Raw genomic sequence first — 18,486 nt, 5'->3', positions numbered from 1 at the left:
TGATGCTTTGTCTTTATTAATGGCAAAATGTTCGATTTTCTTGATATTTAGCTGGAGGCCAAAATGTGCCAGTCAGTTTTCCAGAACTGGACTTGTTGTCACTTACAGTTTTGAATTTTTGTCATGAAGTCTGATTGTTTTTATTACTTGTTTGGATCGGACTATTATTCTCATCGAGTGTTATTTGTGCAACGTTTCGGTCAGTATAACCCTTAACTGTCGTCAGGTTGTTGTCATGGAAAAGACAGGAGAAACTTACTGGCTCCGTAGATATTTTCGTATTCTTGGAGTTGGTCTTACATAGCTTGTTTGTCCTATTTTTTTTTTATTTACTTACCGGAGTTAGAGGTAGGTTAGGATTAAACATTTTGTTTGTTCACTGCACTTCAATTTTCTGTCACACGTACAGCCATCAAGTTGTAATTATTAATGAAAATCTACTAACGTGATTGATGCATATAGTATTTTGTACGTGCTTCCTAATAATCCTTCAAAACCGAGGGAATCCCATTCGCAAATAAGTGCTTTTATATCTCAAGAAAGTCTTATTCAAGACAAAAACTGATGGAAGTCAGTGGACATTTATGAAACTTTATATTTGTTCCAAATCAGCGACCAGTTGTAGTAGAGGCAGAGAGAGAGAGAGAGGGGGGGAGGGAGAGAGAGATAATGAGAGAGAGAGAGAGTGAAGTGATCAAAATCACTAATTTTGCTAGCCTTATCATTTACACGTCCATGCACTGCGTGCTCTTAAATGAATTGTCTTCTCTCCCACTTTCTCTTGCAGTCATATGATGTCACATCCGTTTTTATTAATTCCAACACTCGAGTTATCCTCATCAGCAAGTTGTCACCAGCTGACCTTTCATTTCCTGTTATTATTAACTATTTCATGTACTTGCTTCATATCATAACATAACCAGGGTTTGTTGAGAGGTATTTTATCGAGACAGAGAGAAAAAAGAAAGAAAGATAGATAGATAGATAGATAGATAGATAGAGAGAGAGAGAGAGAGAGAGAGAGAGTTAATGATGCATAATTTTTACTTTTTCTAATTTTAATTTCTACTTAACTCTCTACATTTTTATCTTTTTGTTCTTTACCCAAAATTTATTTCATATCACTTTTGCCCTTGCATATTATTTTTAGTATTATTTAACTCTATTTATCCTATCATCGGGTGCCTGATATCAAACGTTCCTTGAACAAAGTTTGTTTCCAAGAACTTCCTATCTGTTAACCATATTACTGTTAACCATATTACGATGAAATAGCTTTCCTGTGAGCTACATCATAGTCATCTTAATTTTAAACGCTGCTTGGCCTTATGGCCAAGATCAAAGTGTAGTATCTGTTCCGGCAGATACTGCAAGCTATGACTAGCTATGACTAGCAAAGACCAGATGTGGGGGCAACCCCACATATCTGACCATTAACCAGCTCCCATTTCCCACCTCTCGGGAGCTGGTTCCCTTTTTCCCTTCCCCCTCCCTTCACTCCTCACATTAAAAATCGGCCTTGTGCCTAATTTGCTCAGTGGGGGAGCAAATAAACACCATCTGTTCCGGCAGATACTGCACTTAAGATAATTTGTACCAGTCAATGGAGGGGAAACCCTCTATACTGGGACAATTATTATTTTTGGTAACCAGAGTGACCCCTTTTAGGGGAGCTGGTTTTTACCTCACATTAAAAACGGCCTTGTGCCTAATTTGCTCAGTGGGGGAGCAAATAAATACCATCTGTTCCGGCAGATACTGCAAGCTATGACTAGCTATGACTAGCAAAGACCAGATGTGGAGGCAACCCCACATGCCTGACCATTAACCAGCTCCCATTTCCCACCTCTCGGGAGCTGGTCCCCTTTTTCCCTTCCCCTTCCCTTCACTCCTCACATTAAAAATCGGCCTTGTGCCTAATTTGCTCGGTGGGGGAGCAAATAAATACCATCTGTTCCGGCGGATACTGCAAGCTATGACTAGCTAGGACTAGCAAAGACCAGATGTGGGGGCAACCCCACATGCCTGACCTTTAACCAGCTCCCATTTCCCACCTCTTGGGAGCTGGTCCCCTTTTTCCCTTCCCCCTCCCTTCACTCCTCACATTAAAAATTGGCCTTGTGCCTAATTTGCTCGGTGGGGGAGCAAATAAATACAATCTGTTCTTCAGATGCTGCAAGCTATGACTAGCAAAGACCAGATGTGGGGGCAACCCCACATGCCTGACCTTTAACCAGCTCCCATTTCCCACCTCTCGGGAGCTGGTCCCCTTTTCCCCTTCCCCCTCCCTTCACTCCTCACATTAAAAATTGGCCTTGTGCCTAATTTGCTCGGTGGGGGAGCAAATAAATACCATCTGTTCTTCAGATGCTGCACTTCTATTTCTTGTTCTCTTTCAGTGGAGGAGAAATCCTTCACGACTGAGACAATTTTTATTTTTGTACCTTTTCTCCACGTTAAAAAAACGACCCTGGTGTCTAACTCTGTCCCGTGGGGAGGCATAGTAAATAGGTACATCATAGTCATCTTAAGATCCAATTTCAGAAACTACTTTTCATAAACTATCCTCATAAGTAATCAAATTTTATCCATTGTAAATCCTTTCATAATATTCTTTATCTTTCAACTGACAATCAATTCATTCCATTAACCCTTATCTTCGAGTGGCATTTTACCTTCAGTAGTAAATAAAAAGATAAAAAAAAATTCTTCTTTTGGTCACATAATGAATAAAAGTAAATTTAAATGGTCTCCCAAATTTAGTCATTATCTAGTGCAGCCATTTTATCATGTCCTCATTCATAGTTTTTTTTATGGCAAATCAAAAGTCTGCAGCAAACGGTGTCCGGTCAAATTCAGTTCCTGATTTTGTACTAACTTTTATTTAATCATTTGTTGAGTAATAATATTGTAACTTAAAAATGATGGAAAAAGAAACATTCCTATCATTGTAACAAAAATAATAAAAAGATAAAGAAACAGTCATAATATTGTAACAGAAAAAATAATGAAAAAGAAATTGTAACTAAAAATAGAAAAATAGACAGTCGAAATATTGTAACTGAAAAATGATGAAAAAGGAAACACTCCTATCAGAGGGAAGGGATTTTATAAACTACTGTGTATTTTTAACTAACGGTTTTATGAACTATTGTGTATTTTTAACTAACAATTTTATAAATGAATTTGGTAAACGGAAACTGTCGACGGAAGTTATATGAACGAATGTAGTTTAATATCAGAAACTGAATCTAACCGACACCGTTTGCTATAAACTTTGGGTTGTGATTCTTCTGGTTTACCTTTTTAAGTTTAACATTTGTGTTCTTCAAATTTAAATTCTTTATGGAATTGGTGAGCCTTAAAGATTCTTAAATTAGTTTGCCATGTAATTTAAGAAATAACTTTTCTGAAAACCAGTGTTAATTCATGGCATTAATATGTTAAAAGAAATGAACGCAAAACCGATCATGAATTCGATTTGGTAAAAAGCATCACAAAAAGAAAGTTCTGGAGGGCTGACTTTCGTGCTTCATTCTATGATTGTAACAAGCAAAAAAGAGTACAAATAGCTGAATCAGAGAATTTCTTTGTTTATTGTCTGAAGGAAACTACAGCATCATGTTTGTTGCCAGGTAACGAAGTAATACTCATTAAAAATCGAAAATCAATTAAAAAAAAAACTGAATTCTTTATTACATGACAAAAGCTCTACTTTATTATACTTTTAAATTATTATTTTAAAAATTAATTCAATGGCTTCCTTAAGGCCTCATTCAGAACTGCTATGCACGGATCATAATAGTTTGAGACATGGTGATGGATAGGGAAAACCCAGAAAAGGATTCATATGCATAAACATTGTATATATACACCGGAATATAATAATACATAATGGAAAAAATATGAAATTGCAGTGAAATGTTCAGATAAAACAAATTATATATATATATATATATATATATATATATATATATATATATATATATATGTATATATGTATATATATATATATATATATATATATATATATATATATATATAGAGAGAGAGAGAGAGAGAGAGAGAGACAGTAAAAAAATTAACAATTTTGAATTATCAATCAGTTTCAAAAGGAAAAACAAACAAAATCAACTTGAGTGTACGATCGTTTCGGAAACGATGTTCATTTTAATTAAAATTGCCAATAATTATTGACAATAATTTGACAAAGGTTTTGTCTTGGAACGTAATCTCTTCATCAGCAAAAAATATGGGGTGGGGTGGGAGTTTTAGACACCAAAATAAAACTAGCAATTTTGTAGTAAGTAATGCGGATATTCCTTATTGAGCTCTATAAAAAAAAAATGTTTAAGTTCAGTCAGTATATCATGGAGCATGTTGCTGGGATTTTCAAAAATGATGATTCAGGAAAAGAAAAGAAAAGAACCAGGAATAAAGGTTTATTTATACATGCTAACAGGATAAAGGTATTCAAGAGTGATAACTAGTAAATTTTACGAGGTTATTAAAAGTGCTCAATAAAAAAAGAGCAAGATATACGTTTATTAATATAAACAAATTGACATGGTCGCGACACTAAACATGCTAATGTTTCAGACAAATGGTTGGTTAAAATGAGAAGTTCTCCCCAGGTGACTTTATAACTGGTTGCTTTCCACAAAAAAAAAATGATTTTTCATGTATGCAGCTCATCAACAGACTAGATATCGCTTCCAGAGAAACCCTTGAACAAAAAAATACGGATAAAACTTTTACATATATCTTACATAGAACCTAGTTCCTCAAAAGAAAACAAGGTTTTGTGATAGTCAAAAAGATATGTTAACATTTACTAACAGAGCATATAAATGTCATCATTTATCAAGCTTTTACCATGAATAGGTTTGATCATTTTTTAAACACACACACAGAAAGACATATATATATATTAAAAAATATTTCCAAGTTTATAAATTGAATAATTCTGTAAACTTAAAGCATATATATTAGTATTAATATTTATAAGACAATCCTAACCAGTAGAAAAAGCCCAATATTTGAAAGAGATCATTGCTGTGAATTAGAAATTACAACAAATTTATTATTTGTACAAGGAATACAAATTCAAAACTTATTCCTTGTCAAAAAATAAATTTGTTGTAATTTCTAATTTACAGAGTTGGAATTTAATTTCTCATATATATAGTTGCACACCAACATTATACCACAAAGAAAGTATATGGAGAAAATATATTCCTTATCTCACGAAATAGCAGTTCACTCCAAACTTTCAAAACCTCTCAGAATTTGCATTTATTTCTTGCTAATTTTGTCTGCATTTTTTACGTTTCTTCTTTTTTTTTTATTTCTTTATTGTTTTCTGTGATTTTTTTCTTTTACTAAATTTTGTGTGTTGTGTTTCTTTTTAATGCTGAACGTACCAGAGTTATCTTCCCTTTATTTCATTTTGTTTCTATCTATCGGCCATTTTTTAATCCATTTTCTTATCAATATCATCATTTCTTTTGACAATCAGTTCCCCATCGCGATTTCTTTAATTAACTCTTATTTCTGTTTATATTTACTCCCGACATAAATTCTTCTAAAGAAAGTATTGTTGGGAAATTAATCAAAAGCAGTTTATTTTGCTTAAATTTTATATGTTTGACCGATTTACATTAGAAAGAAATTTTAATATCGAATATTTAAAAAAGGTTTTAAACCAATTTATTTTATGTTGTTATTTAGTAATTACACAACTGGAGTGGAAGCGAGTGCTTATAGGTGAATTCAATTCAGGAGAAAATCTCTTACATGTTGGAATCAGATACAAAAGAGGACGAACAAAAAAAAAAATTTACACCCACGTTGCTAAAATATTCTGTTTATTTGGTCAAGGAGAATTGCTTTGGTTAATCAAATAAAAATATTTGCAACAGTAAGAGAGCTAATTAATATCGTTATGATCGTTATGATGAGAAAAGGGAGGCAAATGTTTAGTAAAATATAATTTATATATATATATATATATATATATATATATATATATATATAATCAGTTAATTTTTTTTTTGCTTCATAACCTTAATGATGTAATTTCAAAATCCAGAGATTTAAAAGTTAATTTAATATTATTTAATATGGATGTGAGGTTTTATCTGGTTGTTCATTTGTTGATAAAGTTAGGTTTAAAGTTACAATTAACTTCAACATTCTTTTTAAATTAAAAATAAATTATTTTAATGGAAATTCTTTCCCACGATTAAAATACTGTTAAAAACGGTACAATGTAACTTTTTAATAGGTCACTTTTTCTGTTTATTGCGCAATAGCTTCCTAACATTTAGCGAAGTATTTGTTGATTAGAGGAGTCACACATAATTCAGGTCATCGTCATACAATCTTGATCATAAATGACTTTTTAACATTTTTCAAATACTAGCGTTACCTATCCAATATTTCCCGGTTTATAATTTTTATTTATTTGCATATTTTTAACTTACACCAAAATGCTATAAGAGAGACAACTTTTCAAACATTTTTTAATTAAAAATATGAGTTATTCCCCTTGCTGATGTCTATTTCTCGGTCATAATTAAAAAATGTGTCCATATTATCAATTGTTCAGGTGGGACTAAATCATTTGTAAAATTTTTATTTTTTTAAACATTGTTTTCAAATCTATACAGCAAAAGAAATTATGAGGAAGACACTTCTTTTTATAATGATCAATTGAAAATATGAGTTATTCCCCTTGTTGATTTTTATTTTTCAGTCAATTTAAAATGTTTCCGTATTACTAATTGCTGTATTGGACGGTATTATAAAAAAAACTGTAGCGAAGTACATTATTATAGTGACAATAACAAATGAAAATGAGCTATTCAGAATCAAAGGTTGATGTCAGATGAAATGCTATTTCGATTCGACTTTTAATATCTTATAAAATATATGCGTGTGTATGGAGGTATGTCTACATGTATATTAATTATATGATTTACTTATAATATATTTATTTTTTTAATTAATTTATTTTATTTATTTCCTCATTTAAAAAGCCTTATACATAAAAGAGAAATATAATCTTAGTTGTCAGAGAGAGACAATATTTTTGTGCTCTTCGATTAAAAATATGAGTTATTTCTCCTGCTGATTTTGATTTTTTTTTATCGGTTATAATTAAAAAATGATTACATGTTATTAGTTATTCGGGTGGAACTAACAGATTATTTTAATAAAATATAGCAAAGTAAGTCATTAATAATAATAATAATAATAATAATAATAATAATAATAATAATAATAATAATAATAATAATAATAATAATAATGACATTGTATAACAATAACAAATGAATATCTACTAGTCAGAATCAAGTTTCATATGTCAGTTTAATTCTTTGCTTCATAACCATAATGATTTAATTTCAAAATCCAGAGATTTTACAGTTTATTTAATATTATTTAATATGGATGTGATGTTTTATCTGGTTGTTCATTTGTTAATAAAGTAAGGTTTAAACTTACAATTAACTTTAACATTTTTTTAAAATAAAAATTTTTTTTTAATGGAAATTCTTTGCTACGATTAAAATACTGTTAAAAACGGTACAATGTAATTTTGTTTGTTGTGCAATAGCTTCCTTACATTTGCCGGAGTATTTGTTGATTAAAGGAGTTACACATCATTCAGATCATCGTCATACATTAGGTCCATCTTCTTAAATATCATAGAATATTATAATATGTCGGGTTTTATAATTGTTATTTAATATAAGCATTTGAAACGGCTTTAAAATTTCCACTCAATATTTATTGTAAAAATAATGACAAAAGCAATAACAAAATTAAGAAAATGTCTATTTATTCTCATCTGAAAAGAGATAATTTAGTATCTATCCCTCCACAAATACTTTTTTTGGTCAAAATAATAATTTACCCCTCCTCAAAAATCTGTTGAAAATAAATCAAAATTAATATTTTCCTAATCAATGTCTCAAAAATTGTTTTAAAAAACTTGACTTAAATTTTACAAAATATTTTGTTTTTAAATTATTATTTTTATGTTTATTTTTTCACAAAAATTAACAAAAATGTTCCTTTAATAATCTGCACAATTGAAAACCCTTTTCTTCCAACAATTGATTTAAATTTTTCAAAATATTTATCTTTATTTTATTGTTTTTAATATATTTTTTTTAATTTGTTGACCAAGATTTCTCTAATGTTCCTTCACTAATCTGCACAATTTCTAAAAAAAAAAAAAAAAAAAAATTCTTCAAACCATTGATTTTATTTTTCCGAAATCAAAACTTTTGTTTTGTTTTATTGTTTATAATGTCTTCCACAAAATTTGTTAACCCGGATTTCTGAAACATTGTTAGCTTTAAAAATAGAAAACACTTGCTAATCATTTTTGAAGTTTGAATAATATATATATTTATTTTTAAAATCTCAATGTGGAGTAGAATCCTGAATTTGGAATCTTTTGGGAGCAGAGTTCTAGATGGACAGAAACTTTGGTAAACCGAGTTCTTTATGCGGCACACAATCTTTTATTTTAATATATACTAACTTATATAAATTTACTACAAAAGAAAAAATATTGACAAACGCCACAGAAAGTACGTAATTTTCTATGTGATTTGTTCTACCCCCCAGCCCCACTTCAACTTTCACTCAAACTCACTTCTCTTACATTCACTCACACTCACTACTATTACTACTACTATTACTACTACTATTGCCTTTCTATTCTCTCAAACTTCATTGTTTCTTATATATAAAAAAAACAAGTTTTGGCTCAATGTTACAGTAGTGACGCAGCCGAAACATATTGTTTTTCTTTGGTCTAAGAACGAAAAAAGAAAGAGACATACTACTTAGTCTTTGCCTATGTAACTTTGATTCTAGCTGTAAATAACTTTCTAAGCAGCAATTTAAAGGCTTAAAATCTCTTTCGAATTTGACATGGCAACAAAGAAATAGAGGTGATGATAGGGCTGTTTTATAGAATCACACCGGTCTCAAATTTATAGTATCATTCCCTGGCCTTCAATTTATACAATCACTCTCGTTTTCAATTTATAGAATAACGGTCTCCTCCAATTTGCAGAATCACTCTCTATCAACAATTCATAGTATCAATCTCCTACTTCAATTTATAAACTTACTTCTAGCCTTCAACTTATAGAATCACTCCTTTACTTTTAATTGATAAAATCACTTCCCTATTCCAATTGTTAGAATTACTTTCAGCCTCCAATTTATAGAATCACTCCCCATTTCCACTTTATAGAACTACTTCCGCTTCAAATGCATGTTGTAATAAAGTTTAGGATAAAAAAGGTAATTTTATAGAGTCACTCCCATCTACCCCATTCCAATAAAAATGCTTTCATAACGTTACCCTATGTCTAAAAAAGATTGTAATTTAAAATATCTTGCAAAACAATAATATGTGATGAATTTAAATAACATATTATTACTTTTTTAAGAATCCAAAATACATAGGAAAAATTTGCTTTGAAGACGGGAGTGATTCTATAAAACATATCGCTTATAATGGAGCAGATATTGGCGCAAACTTATGATCTGTTGATCCGGTTTAAAATCTTTTCTTAGCACAAAGAACGTTGTGAAGCATCATATGGTCTTTCCTGTGAGCACTTGATTCTGAGAATCAACATCAACCGATAACAACCAAACATAATTATGCACGTTAAAAACGCATACAAACTCTACTGCCTTTACCATGCTACCTAGATATTATTTTATAATAATGGAAAAATGTCTAGTGCAGTGTTTAATTTCACATCCTTCAGATTTGAAAGCAATCAGCCTTTTAATTGGCAGATAAAAAGTAATCTGTCTGAAATTATATTTTAAAGGCAAAGATAAAATATTATTGTTTATTTGTGCTCTTAAACCAAAGCAAGACATGAATTTTCAACTGTGCGCCTCTGTTGTATCAAAGAGTCATTTTTTTTATCTGCCCTCATATTCTATATATACTTTTTTGAAAGCATTCAGTAACACTGCTTTGAAGATAAAAAGAGAACACATGCAGAGAGGGCGACAAAAAATGAGTTCAGGAAGAGTAGCCATTTGTAAGCCAGATGAATCCTGAAGATCCACATTGCTTGAAACTATGTCAGTGATGGATTCAGGAAAGAAGATGGAAGATTGCCTCTTTTGCGGGAATCGCATAAAATGATGCACTGTCCTTAAAATAATATACTGTGGATATCTATTTTTTTAATTCATGTTTGTTTTCTTTGAGCTTTATAGTAATCAGTGTTCTTGGAAGTTTACAGAGATATACTTGGAATATGAGGCCAGGTAAAGAAAAAAATAGAGGACAAACAGAAATATGAAGTCTGGCTTGCAAAACAAAATAGAACGAATAAAAGGAATGGAAAATGCTCATGACGAACATACTGATTATTACTAAAACAGTACAGAAAACGATTTGGAAAGACTTGGCTATAAAAGATCCAAGTACATTCCCATCTTTTTAGGATGAAATAAAAGAAGAATCCATAGATCTTCCAATATACGAAAATAATACAGAAAAGAGAACCATTATATATATATATATATATATATATATATATATATATATATATATATATGTCTGTGCGTATATATATGCAAACATTGTTAAAAATAGCAGAATTTTTCTACTGAATTATACCTTGTTTTGTTTTTCAATTTTTCTTATAATCTGTTTTTGTGTTAAAATCAAAAACATTAACATGTGTTCCATATATATATATATATATATATATATATATATATATATATATATATATATATATATATATATATATACAGATCACGCACATTTTATTCGAATCATCATTAGGTATGAAAAAAAAAGTAAATAGATAATAAAAAAGCTGAAGAAAATAAGAAAATTTCGAAAGATTGCCGACGAAGGATTACGTTAAGTCAGTTCTAGGAAACACATTGACAGGTTAAATTCAGCGACACCAAAATTGGCGGCATAGAATAAAAATATATTATGATTTGCATTTTAAATATGATGACGTATATAATCAGATATCATACGTAATGTTTTTTGTTCATTTGCTTTTTTTCACCTGATGATGATTCGATGAAGAATTAAAATGTTCATGACACATATGGAACATACAAAAATTAAATCATTACAAAATTTAAAAAAGGTATAATTAAGCATAAAATATTCTCGTATTTGCTTACATGAAAAAATGCAGCTTAAATACACGCAATATATATATATATATATATATATATATATATATATATATATATATATATATATATATATATATATGCGTGTACGTGTGTGTATCGAATCTGGGACTGTCTGAAAATCGCTTGCGAGTACGTGAAACTTATCTATTTATATAATCAATAATATTGTGTGTGCGTGTGTGATGACTGTCGATTCGGTAGACGAGTATGACCATCGCTGGCAAGCAAAATCCATTTTTCAGTCGTTATGACAGCGACAGTGACTCTTGAAGCCAGCAAGAGATCAGTAATGCTTGTTGCAAAGACGGCTTAGATAATGATCCTATTTTTGTCCCCTTTTGCTCAGCCATAAAAGAGCATTTAAAGACTTCAGCAATAATCTGCTGCAAAGAGGGATTAGTGACAGAACTGACCATTCCTTGCTCTCTCTCTCTCTCTCTCTCTCTCTCTCTTTCTCTCTCCCTCTTTCCCTCTCTCTCTCTCTTTCATTTCTTTCCCTCACTCTCTCTCTCTCATTTTTCTTTTCCTCTCTCTCTTACTCATTTTTTCCAACCCTTACTCGTTATTATCTTTTTCCGTATCTTCTTATCTTCTAATCAAATCCTCTTATCCAATGTCTAATCTCTGCTTATTTCTTTCACTCTTTCTCTCTCTCTCTCTCTCTCTCTCTCTCTCTCTCTCTCTCATTGTCTATCTTTCTTATTTTCTCTCTCTCTCTCTCTCTCTCTCTCTCTCTCTCTCTCTCTCTGGCTTCCTCTCTAAACTCAATAATTAATCTTTTCATCTTTCTCCTCTTCTACTCTTTTCCTTCTTTTTCCCTCTTCTTTTACTTTTTCTATATCTTGAAAAAAAAGTACCAATCTTTCCTTTCCTTTTCCTCCAAGTCCCAACCCGAAGTCCGTTTTTGGTTGTTATCGCCATCTTGATAATAACCCTAATAATAAAACCTGTAACGTTATGTTGCCTTACGTTTTGTCAGGCACGAATCCTTGTAGAAAACTCAAGTGCAACAAGTTCAAACGATGCAACATTACTCGTGGGGCAGCGGAGTGCGTGTGTCCCACCTACTGTGAGCCGGTGCTGCGCCCTGTGTGTGGGAGTGACGGGATTACATACGACAATGAATGCCAACTACAGAAGGACGCCTGCCAAAATGAACGTCATATCGTTATAAAGCAGAGAGGACCCTGTGGTAAGAAGAAGATAAAACCACAAAATAAACACACATTCACACACCTACATACACGCATACACACACATGTATGCACTTGTATACACACTAACCAATATCAAAATGAATACATAAACATAAAATAAATATATATATATATATATACATATATATTCTTTGTACAGCATTATTAATTCTATGCTAGTGTCAATCATAAATTTATTCAAAATTTTCTATGATTTTTTTTTTTAATTTGTAGAATTTTTTCTTTTAGTATTTGCATTATCAAAATTTTTTGCTGCCGTAATTTTGTATAAAAGAAATTAAATTTTCACTTTTTTTTGTTTTTGAAACAGGTTTCTATTTTAGGCATTTTTGTCAATTGATGAAATTTTAAGGATTAAGTATAATTTGATTTTATGTTTTAACTTAATACATTTCCAAATGTAAAAAAAAATAGCTTCATGTTGCTGCAATCCTATATACATTTATATATATATATATATTTATAGATAAAAAAACACAGCTTACTAACACACTATTCTGTAGAACAGAGATTTTACTAAACACTTCTGTCTTTAAAGTGGAAACCCAACTATTGCTACTACTACTACTACTACTATTACTATTACTACTACTACTACTGCTACGAAAAAGCCTCTCTTTCATCTTCTGCTTCTCCTGAAAAATACAAATGGCGCCCTCTTCTGCTTTCCATATTGCCTTTACTCATTCCTGAACTCTTTACAAAATCCTCCTTTTTAGTATTACACCTTATACTCGCTACTCACACCTCCAAGTACTCTTAGAATTATTGGCATCATTCACTACCACACATTTCCGTTTTTCCTAGATATCTCATATTTAGAAAAAAAAAACCTAAACAAAAGAGGCAGCCGTTTTTTTTTTCAAGATGTCTGCCAAACTTTTCTGTAAGGACATCTCTCTCTGTTCTTGCTTTTTCTTTTTCCACATTTTTTTCCCTCTATCTTTCTTAGATTTTTAAACGTCTTTTGCTTCATAGAATATAGAAGATGACTCTTTTCAGAGTAAAAATTATTTGGAAAAGAAAAAAATAACACTTAATAACAAAGAGACAATCTGCTTCTCAATCTCCCGCCTTTTTTCTTTTCCAAATTTCACCACACATCTTCTATTTCACTCATTTTTATCTTTACAAAACTAGAAAGAAGTACTAGTGAAGGTACAGAATAATTGACAATGACCTCTTCCTCTCAGTCCGTGTCCTCCTCGTATTAAGAATGGCTTTCTAAATAATAACACTATCATTTAGAAAGCCATTTTTAACATGAGGTGGTGGGACTTTGTTAACCATAATGTACTTATACATGTCCAACCAAAAATGCATATCTATACATATATGAACAAAGATTTGTACAGAGATTGTACAAAACAATACTGTAAATCTTATTGTATTTAGATAATAGTGCTCAATAACAAATACAGCGGCATATTTATTGACACTATTTTTTATTTATAAAAAGCATTTCTGACTACATATATGCATACATGTTCTAGTTAAATGATGAATGTTCTTCAGACAAAATATTCGATTAGATATGATACTTCGAAAAAAAAAAGATATTTCTGTAAAATTCCGGTCACCTGACATCGCCTGGCTGAAAATATGATTTTCTTCTAGTTAACATTTAGTCTTCATTGAATATTTGTCCTAATGAAGCTTTTGTCTGCTTTAGGCATTACCTAAAACATGTATGCACATATGTAGCCAGAGATATTTGTATGAAAAATGAATTTTCTGATTAAATAGTGTTGTTAGTATATGGAATTAGTGGATAAGCATACTAGTTGAAATAATAATAAAAATTACATTACAGAAATGTCACTTCATTTACATATGTGTTCGTGTTATTATATCAACTAGTCTGTTACATACTTATCCAGTAATCTCACATATTAAACACTCCATATATTATCATAATAATGTATGTAGCTTACATTGACATTAACAAAGACCTTTAGGTCTAAAACTTGACAATGTTGCTACAAACCATATATACATATATAGAGTATTATTGTAGACATACACAGGCTATCTTGAACATTTTAACTCAGTTATGGCTAACTAACGTTACGTTACACATTTCGATGGATGCAAGGACAAAAAAAAATGCTGCCTTTTATTTTCACCTGGTTTGTTTCCACTCGGATTGGTATATCAATCCACACGTTGATGGATTGCTACAATTTAAAAGACAACTGAACGTAAATTTCATGCAATGAGAGAAACTATTATTTGTGGATTAATTTGTAAATTTGAAATTTATTTAAAATTGATCTATATAAAAAAAACATCTTATTATTTGTTATTTGAAAAAAAATGAAGAAAAGCAAAAAAAAAAAATTAATTAATTAATATTACTTTTCAAAATTTTTAATACATTTCAAATTCCATTTATATTATTTATTATTCCAAAAAAGAAAACAAATTATTTTAAATAAAAAAAACAGTCGAAAATAATATGGCATATTTAAAAGATTAATGTAGTTTGCTTGAAGCATTGTATAGTGTGTATATCGAAGTAATTTATAGAAGGCAATGTAATGCTATATAGAGTTGTAATGAATAGACACTAACTAAAGAAAATTAAGACATAGTACAATGGAATAAACTATGCAAATTTACCTTTTATTAATACAATATATATTATACTGTTAACATTTTATATATATATATATATATATATATATATATATATATATATTGCATCAAAAAAAGGTGAATCTGCATAGCTTATTCAACCTTTTTATGGCATACTTGTTTTCTGCGCTTACACCGGTTGAAATGTGCGACGTAACGCTTGGCAGCCATCATGTTAAAAATCAGCCATATGCATTTATATATATATATATATATATATATATATATATATATATATATATATATGTGTGTGTGTGTGTGTGTGTGTGTGTATATTTTCTGATTCAATCATCTTTCAAGAAAACACACACATTTCATTAGGTACTTAATCACTTTTATCTCACGCAGAACTCCTTCCAAAATCATTATTTTTGTTGTTCTTATATTTCTCTAATAGACACCCGCACCCTCTCTATATGTATATATATATATAGAGAGAGAGATTTCTCACCAGCAGTAATCTTAGAATAAATCTTCTGTTTCATTATCCACTCTCCAAACTCAACGCTCCAAATTCTTCAATCTCAGTTTCTGAAATCTCCTACTCTGCTGCTCTACATTAAAAAACTATTTTCTCTTTTTATTTATTTTTTTTTAACATTTCTTGAAACAAAAAATCGACTAAATAGGAAATGCTTGAAAATATATTTTTTTTTTACTTATTTCTGAGCTTTTTAATTTTCATTGTGATTTCATTACTTTACTTCATTCTTACATAGACCTAATGTGGGGGATGGAGAACGATTCCGTCTGTTTAATATATATATATATATATATATATATATATATATATATATATATATATATATATATATATATATATATATATATATAAATGTCTGCGTGATTTAAAATTAAAATAATATATCAATCTATGTATATATATATGTATATATATATATATATATATATATATACATATACTATTTTAATTTAAGATCACACAGAAATTGATTTGAAAGCTCAATAGTGATTACAATACTAGAGCTCGAAATATATTAAGGGAATCACATTGGAGTTTTTTGTTTAAAATATTTTATTTTCGACCAAACGATTGTTTTGACTGTTATATTATCTTGTTTATGATGGAAAAAAAACGATGTTCAATCGGTCTCATCAGTGGAGGTTGATACTTTCAAAAACCGCAATTTCGATCATAAATTTTGCAAAAAATATTCACTGTTTTCAAAAAATAAACACATTAACTTTCACGAATGAGACACATTGAACATGTTTATTCTATGGTAAACAAGAAAATATGTAATTTCATCTAGTGGAGACAATTGTTTTTGTGCTAATAAAATGTTTTCACAAAAGACTAGAATCTATACTCTTATATATATATATATATATATATATATATATATATATATATATATATATATATATATATATATATATATACTTTTCTCTAGATTAACAACTTCAACGAATTTTTATTTCCAATAATCGTTATCAGAGTAAGTGCATTCACATTTTAACCATAAGTATATATATATATATATATATATATATATATATATATATATATATATATATATATATATATATATATATATCTTCATCGTGTTTACGACCCTCAGCTTGGAAAATCGAACACACATTGGCATAATTTCAATCTTGTTATAATCACCTACCTCCAAAGCCAAGCAGTTAGTAACACATCCAGGTTCTTTTGGTGTCCCCCTCAGGGCAGAGTTTTATATTCCACCGGGGATTCTGCGTTTTTCTCAAATATTTATTTCATGTTCGATTTTCCAAGATGCTTGTTATTTACACGGTTAACGCCATATATATATATATATATATATATATATATATATATATATATATATATATATATATAAACTGGTCTTCCTATTAAAGTGAACGTGTTTACTTTTGAAAATTGAATATAAATATATATATGTATATATATATGCATATATATATATATATATATATATATATATATATATATATATATATATATATATATATATGTACTAGTCTTTTTTAATTCAGTAGCTACTAAATTCCTGCAAACCTTTTTCTTCTTCGAATTTTTATTTCCTGCAGGTTACATTTTTATATCTCTTATTCTAAGAAACTATGCTTTTCAACTCTCTTAAAACTGCTAAACTTTTCTTGATAGCAAACCTCCTCAATCTTACACTGTTCTCCTCATAGTAATTGTCTAAAACCTTATAATGTATTCATGATAAAAAAAACTCTCTTCTACTATACAATGATACTCCTTGTAGCAACGCTATAAAATCTTTGAATATACTTCGTATAGAAACTCTCTAAAACCTGCTAATGAGCAACGCTCTTCAACTATATAATGCACACCTGATAGCAGTTCTCTTCAACTAACATGTACTCCTTATAACAACTCTCTAAAATCTTATAATGTACTCTTGAAAGCTATGCTCTACACTCTTTTAGTGTACTCATGATAGAAACTTTCTTAAATGCATATGCTTATATCATAGTGCATCACTTACTATATTTTTATAACTTTTCAAATGTACATATCAATTCGTTCTTGAACATCTTTAAGCCTCTCCTTTGAAACTCATATTTTTATTAATAGTCTAAGCTGCCTGCATCTGGTTGCATTGTGATATCCAATCTCTAAGTTTTCTTGACCTTAATGCAATATTTAATGCAATATTAAAGTGCTTTTCTTTATGCTTCATGCTTATTCATAAGACTGTATATCCCTAATAATTCTTAAATAATCATTCTCTTGTTAAGGAAATAAAACCTTCATTCTACTTACATATATTACGTATTTACAAAAATACTTCGTTTTTATGATGAAAGTCTCAGTTTTTCCTGTTGCAACTAATATAATCAATATCTCTCTTCGGTCAAAAAGTAGAGTTAATATATAAATGACATTTCCTTCTATGCAAATTGACTGCTGCCAGAGCCATATACCGTTAGAAACTCCAAACAGCCAATCTGCAAAGGGGAGATAATTCAATTAACAACTCGTCACTATTTTTATTTTTAAGACCTTTTATTATAATAACTCGCTTTTTCAACGCTTATTAGAACACTTACTTCTTCACTCCTTAGAATGATCAAATAATAGTTCTTGTTATTACTTGTTTTTGAAATAATCATAATTGCCTCTTAGATAAATAAGACGAAATCGGCTATATTTTAGTTTCAAATTAACCCTGCATATTTCTTCAACCTTTTTCATTAATATTCGAATTCTTGCTTAAAATCTGATTGATCCTAATGTTGGATTTAAAAAGAAGCTAAAGAATCTGTCAAAAAATTGAAAAAAAAAAAAAAAAGAAATAGTATATTCCTTTTTTTTCAATTGACAGAAGAAATACAATTCCAACAAGGATAATTCTAAATTATCAAAGTCATTTTGAATAATTTGGTTCTGTCATTTTCTGCCTCTTCT

The 18,486-nt window shown here is 29.6% G+C and overlaps 1 protein-coding gene across 13 annotated transcripts in view; it reads left to right on the top strand.

Annotated features, from left to right (window-relative positions):
* Positions 1–18,486, top strand: part of LOC145255699 (agrin-like) — a 2,182,525-nt gene that overhangs the window by 1,920,238 nt on the left and 243,801 nt on the right. For 10 of the 13 annotated variants that reach the window (XM_080114282.1, XM_080114279.1, XM_080114278.1 and 7 more), the window contains one exon: positions 12,203–12,415. The exons of the other annotated variants lie outside the window; for them this stretch is intronic. In XM_080114282.1, the coding sequence (XP_079970408.1) occupies positions 12,203–12,415 (213 nt within the window). The remainder of the gene's footprint in view (positions 1–12,202; positions 12,416–18,486) is intronic. 13 annotated transcript variants of the gene reach the window in all.

Source organism: Euprymna scolopes, chromosome 31 (genome assembly GCF_053919585.1).
Source record: "Euprymna scolopes isolate OS-2025 chromosome 31, ASM5391958v1, whole genome shotgun sequence".
Taxonomy (NCBI): domain Eukaryota; kingdom Metazoa; phylum Mollusca; class Cephalopoda; order Sepiida; family Sepiolidae; genus Euprymna; species Euprymna scolopes.
The sequence above is the reverse complement of the archived record's forward strand: the minus strand, read 5'-3'. Positions and strand labels throughout refer to the sequence as shown.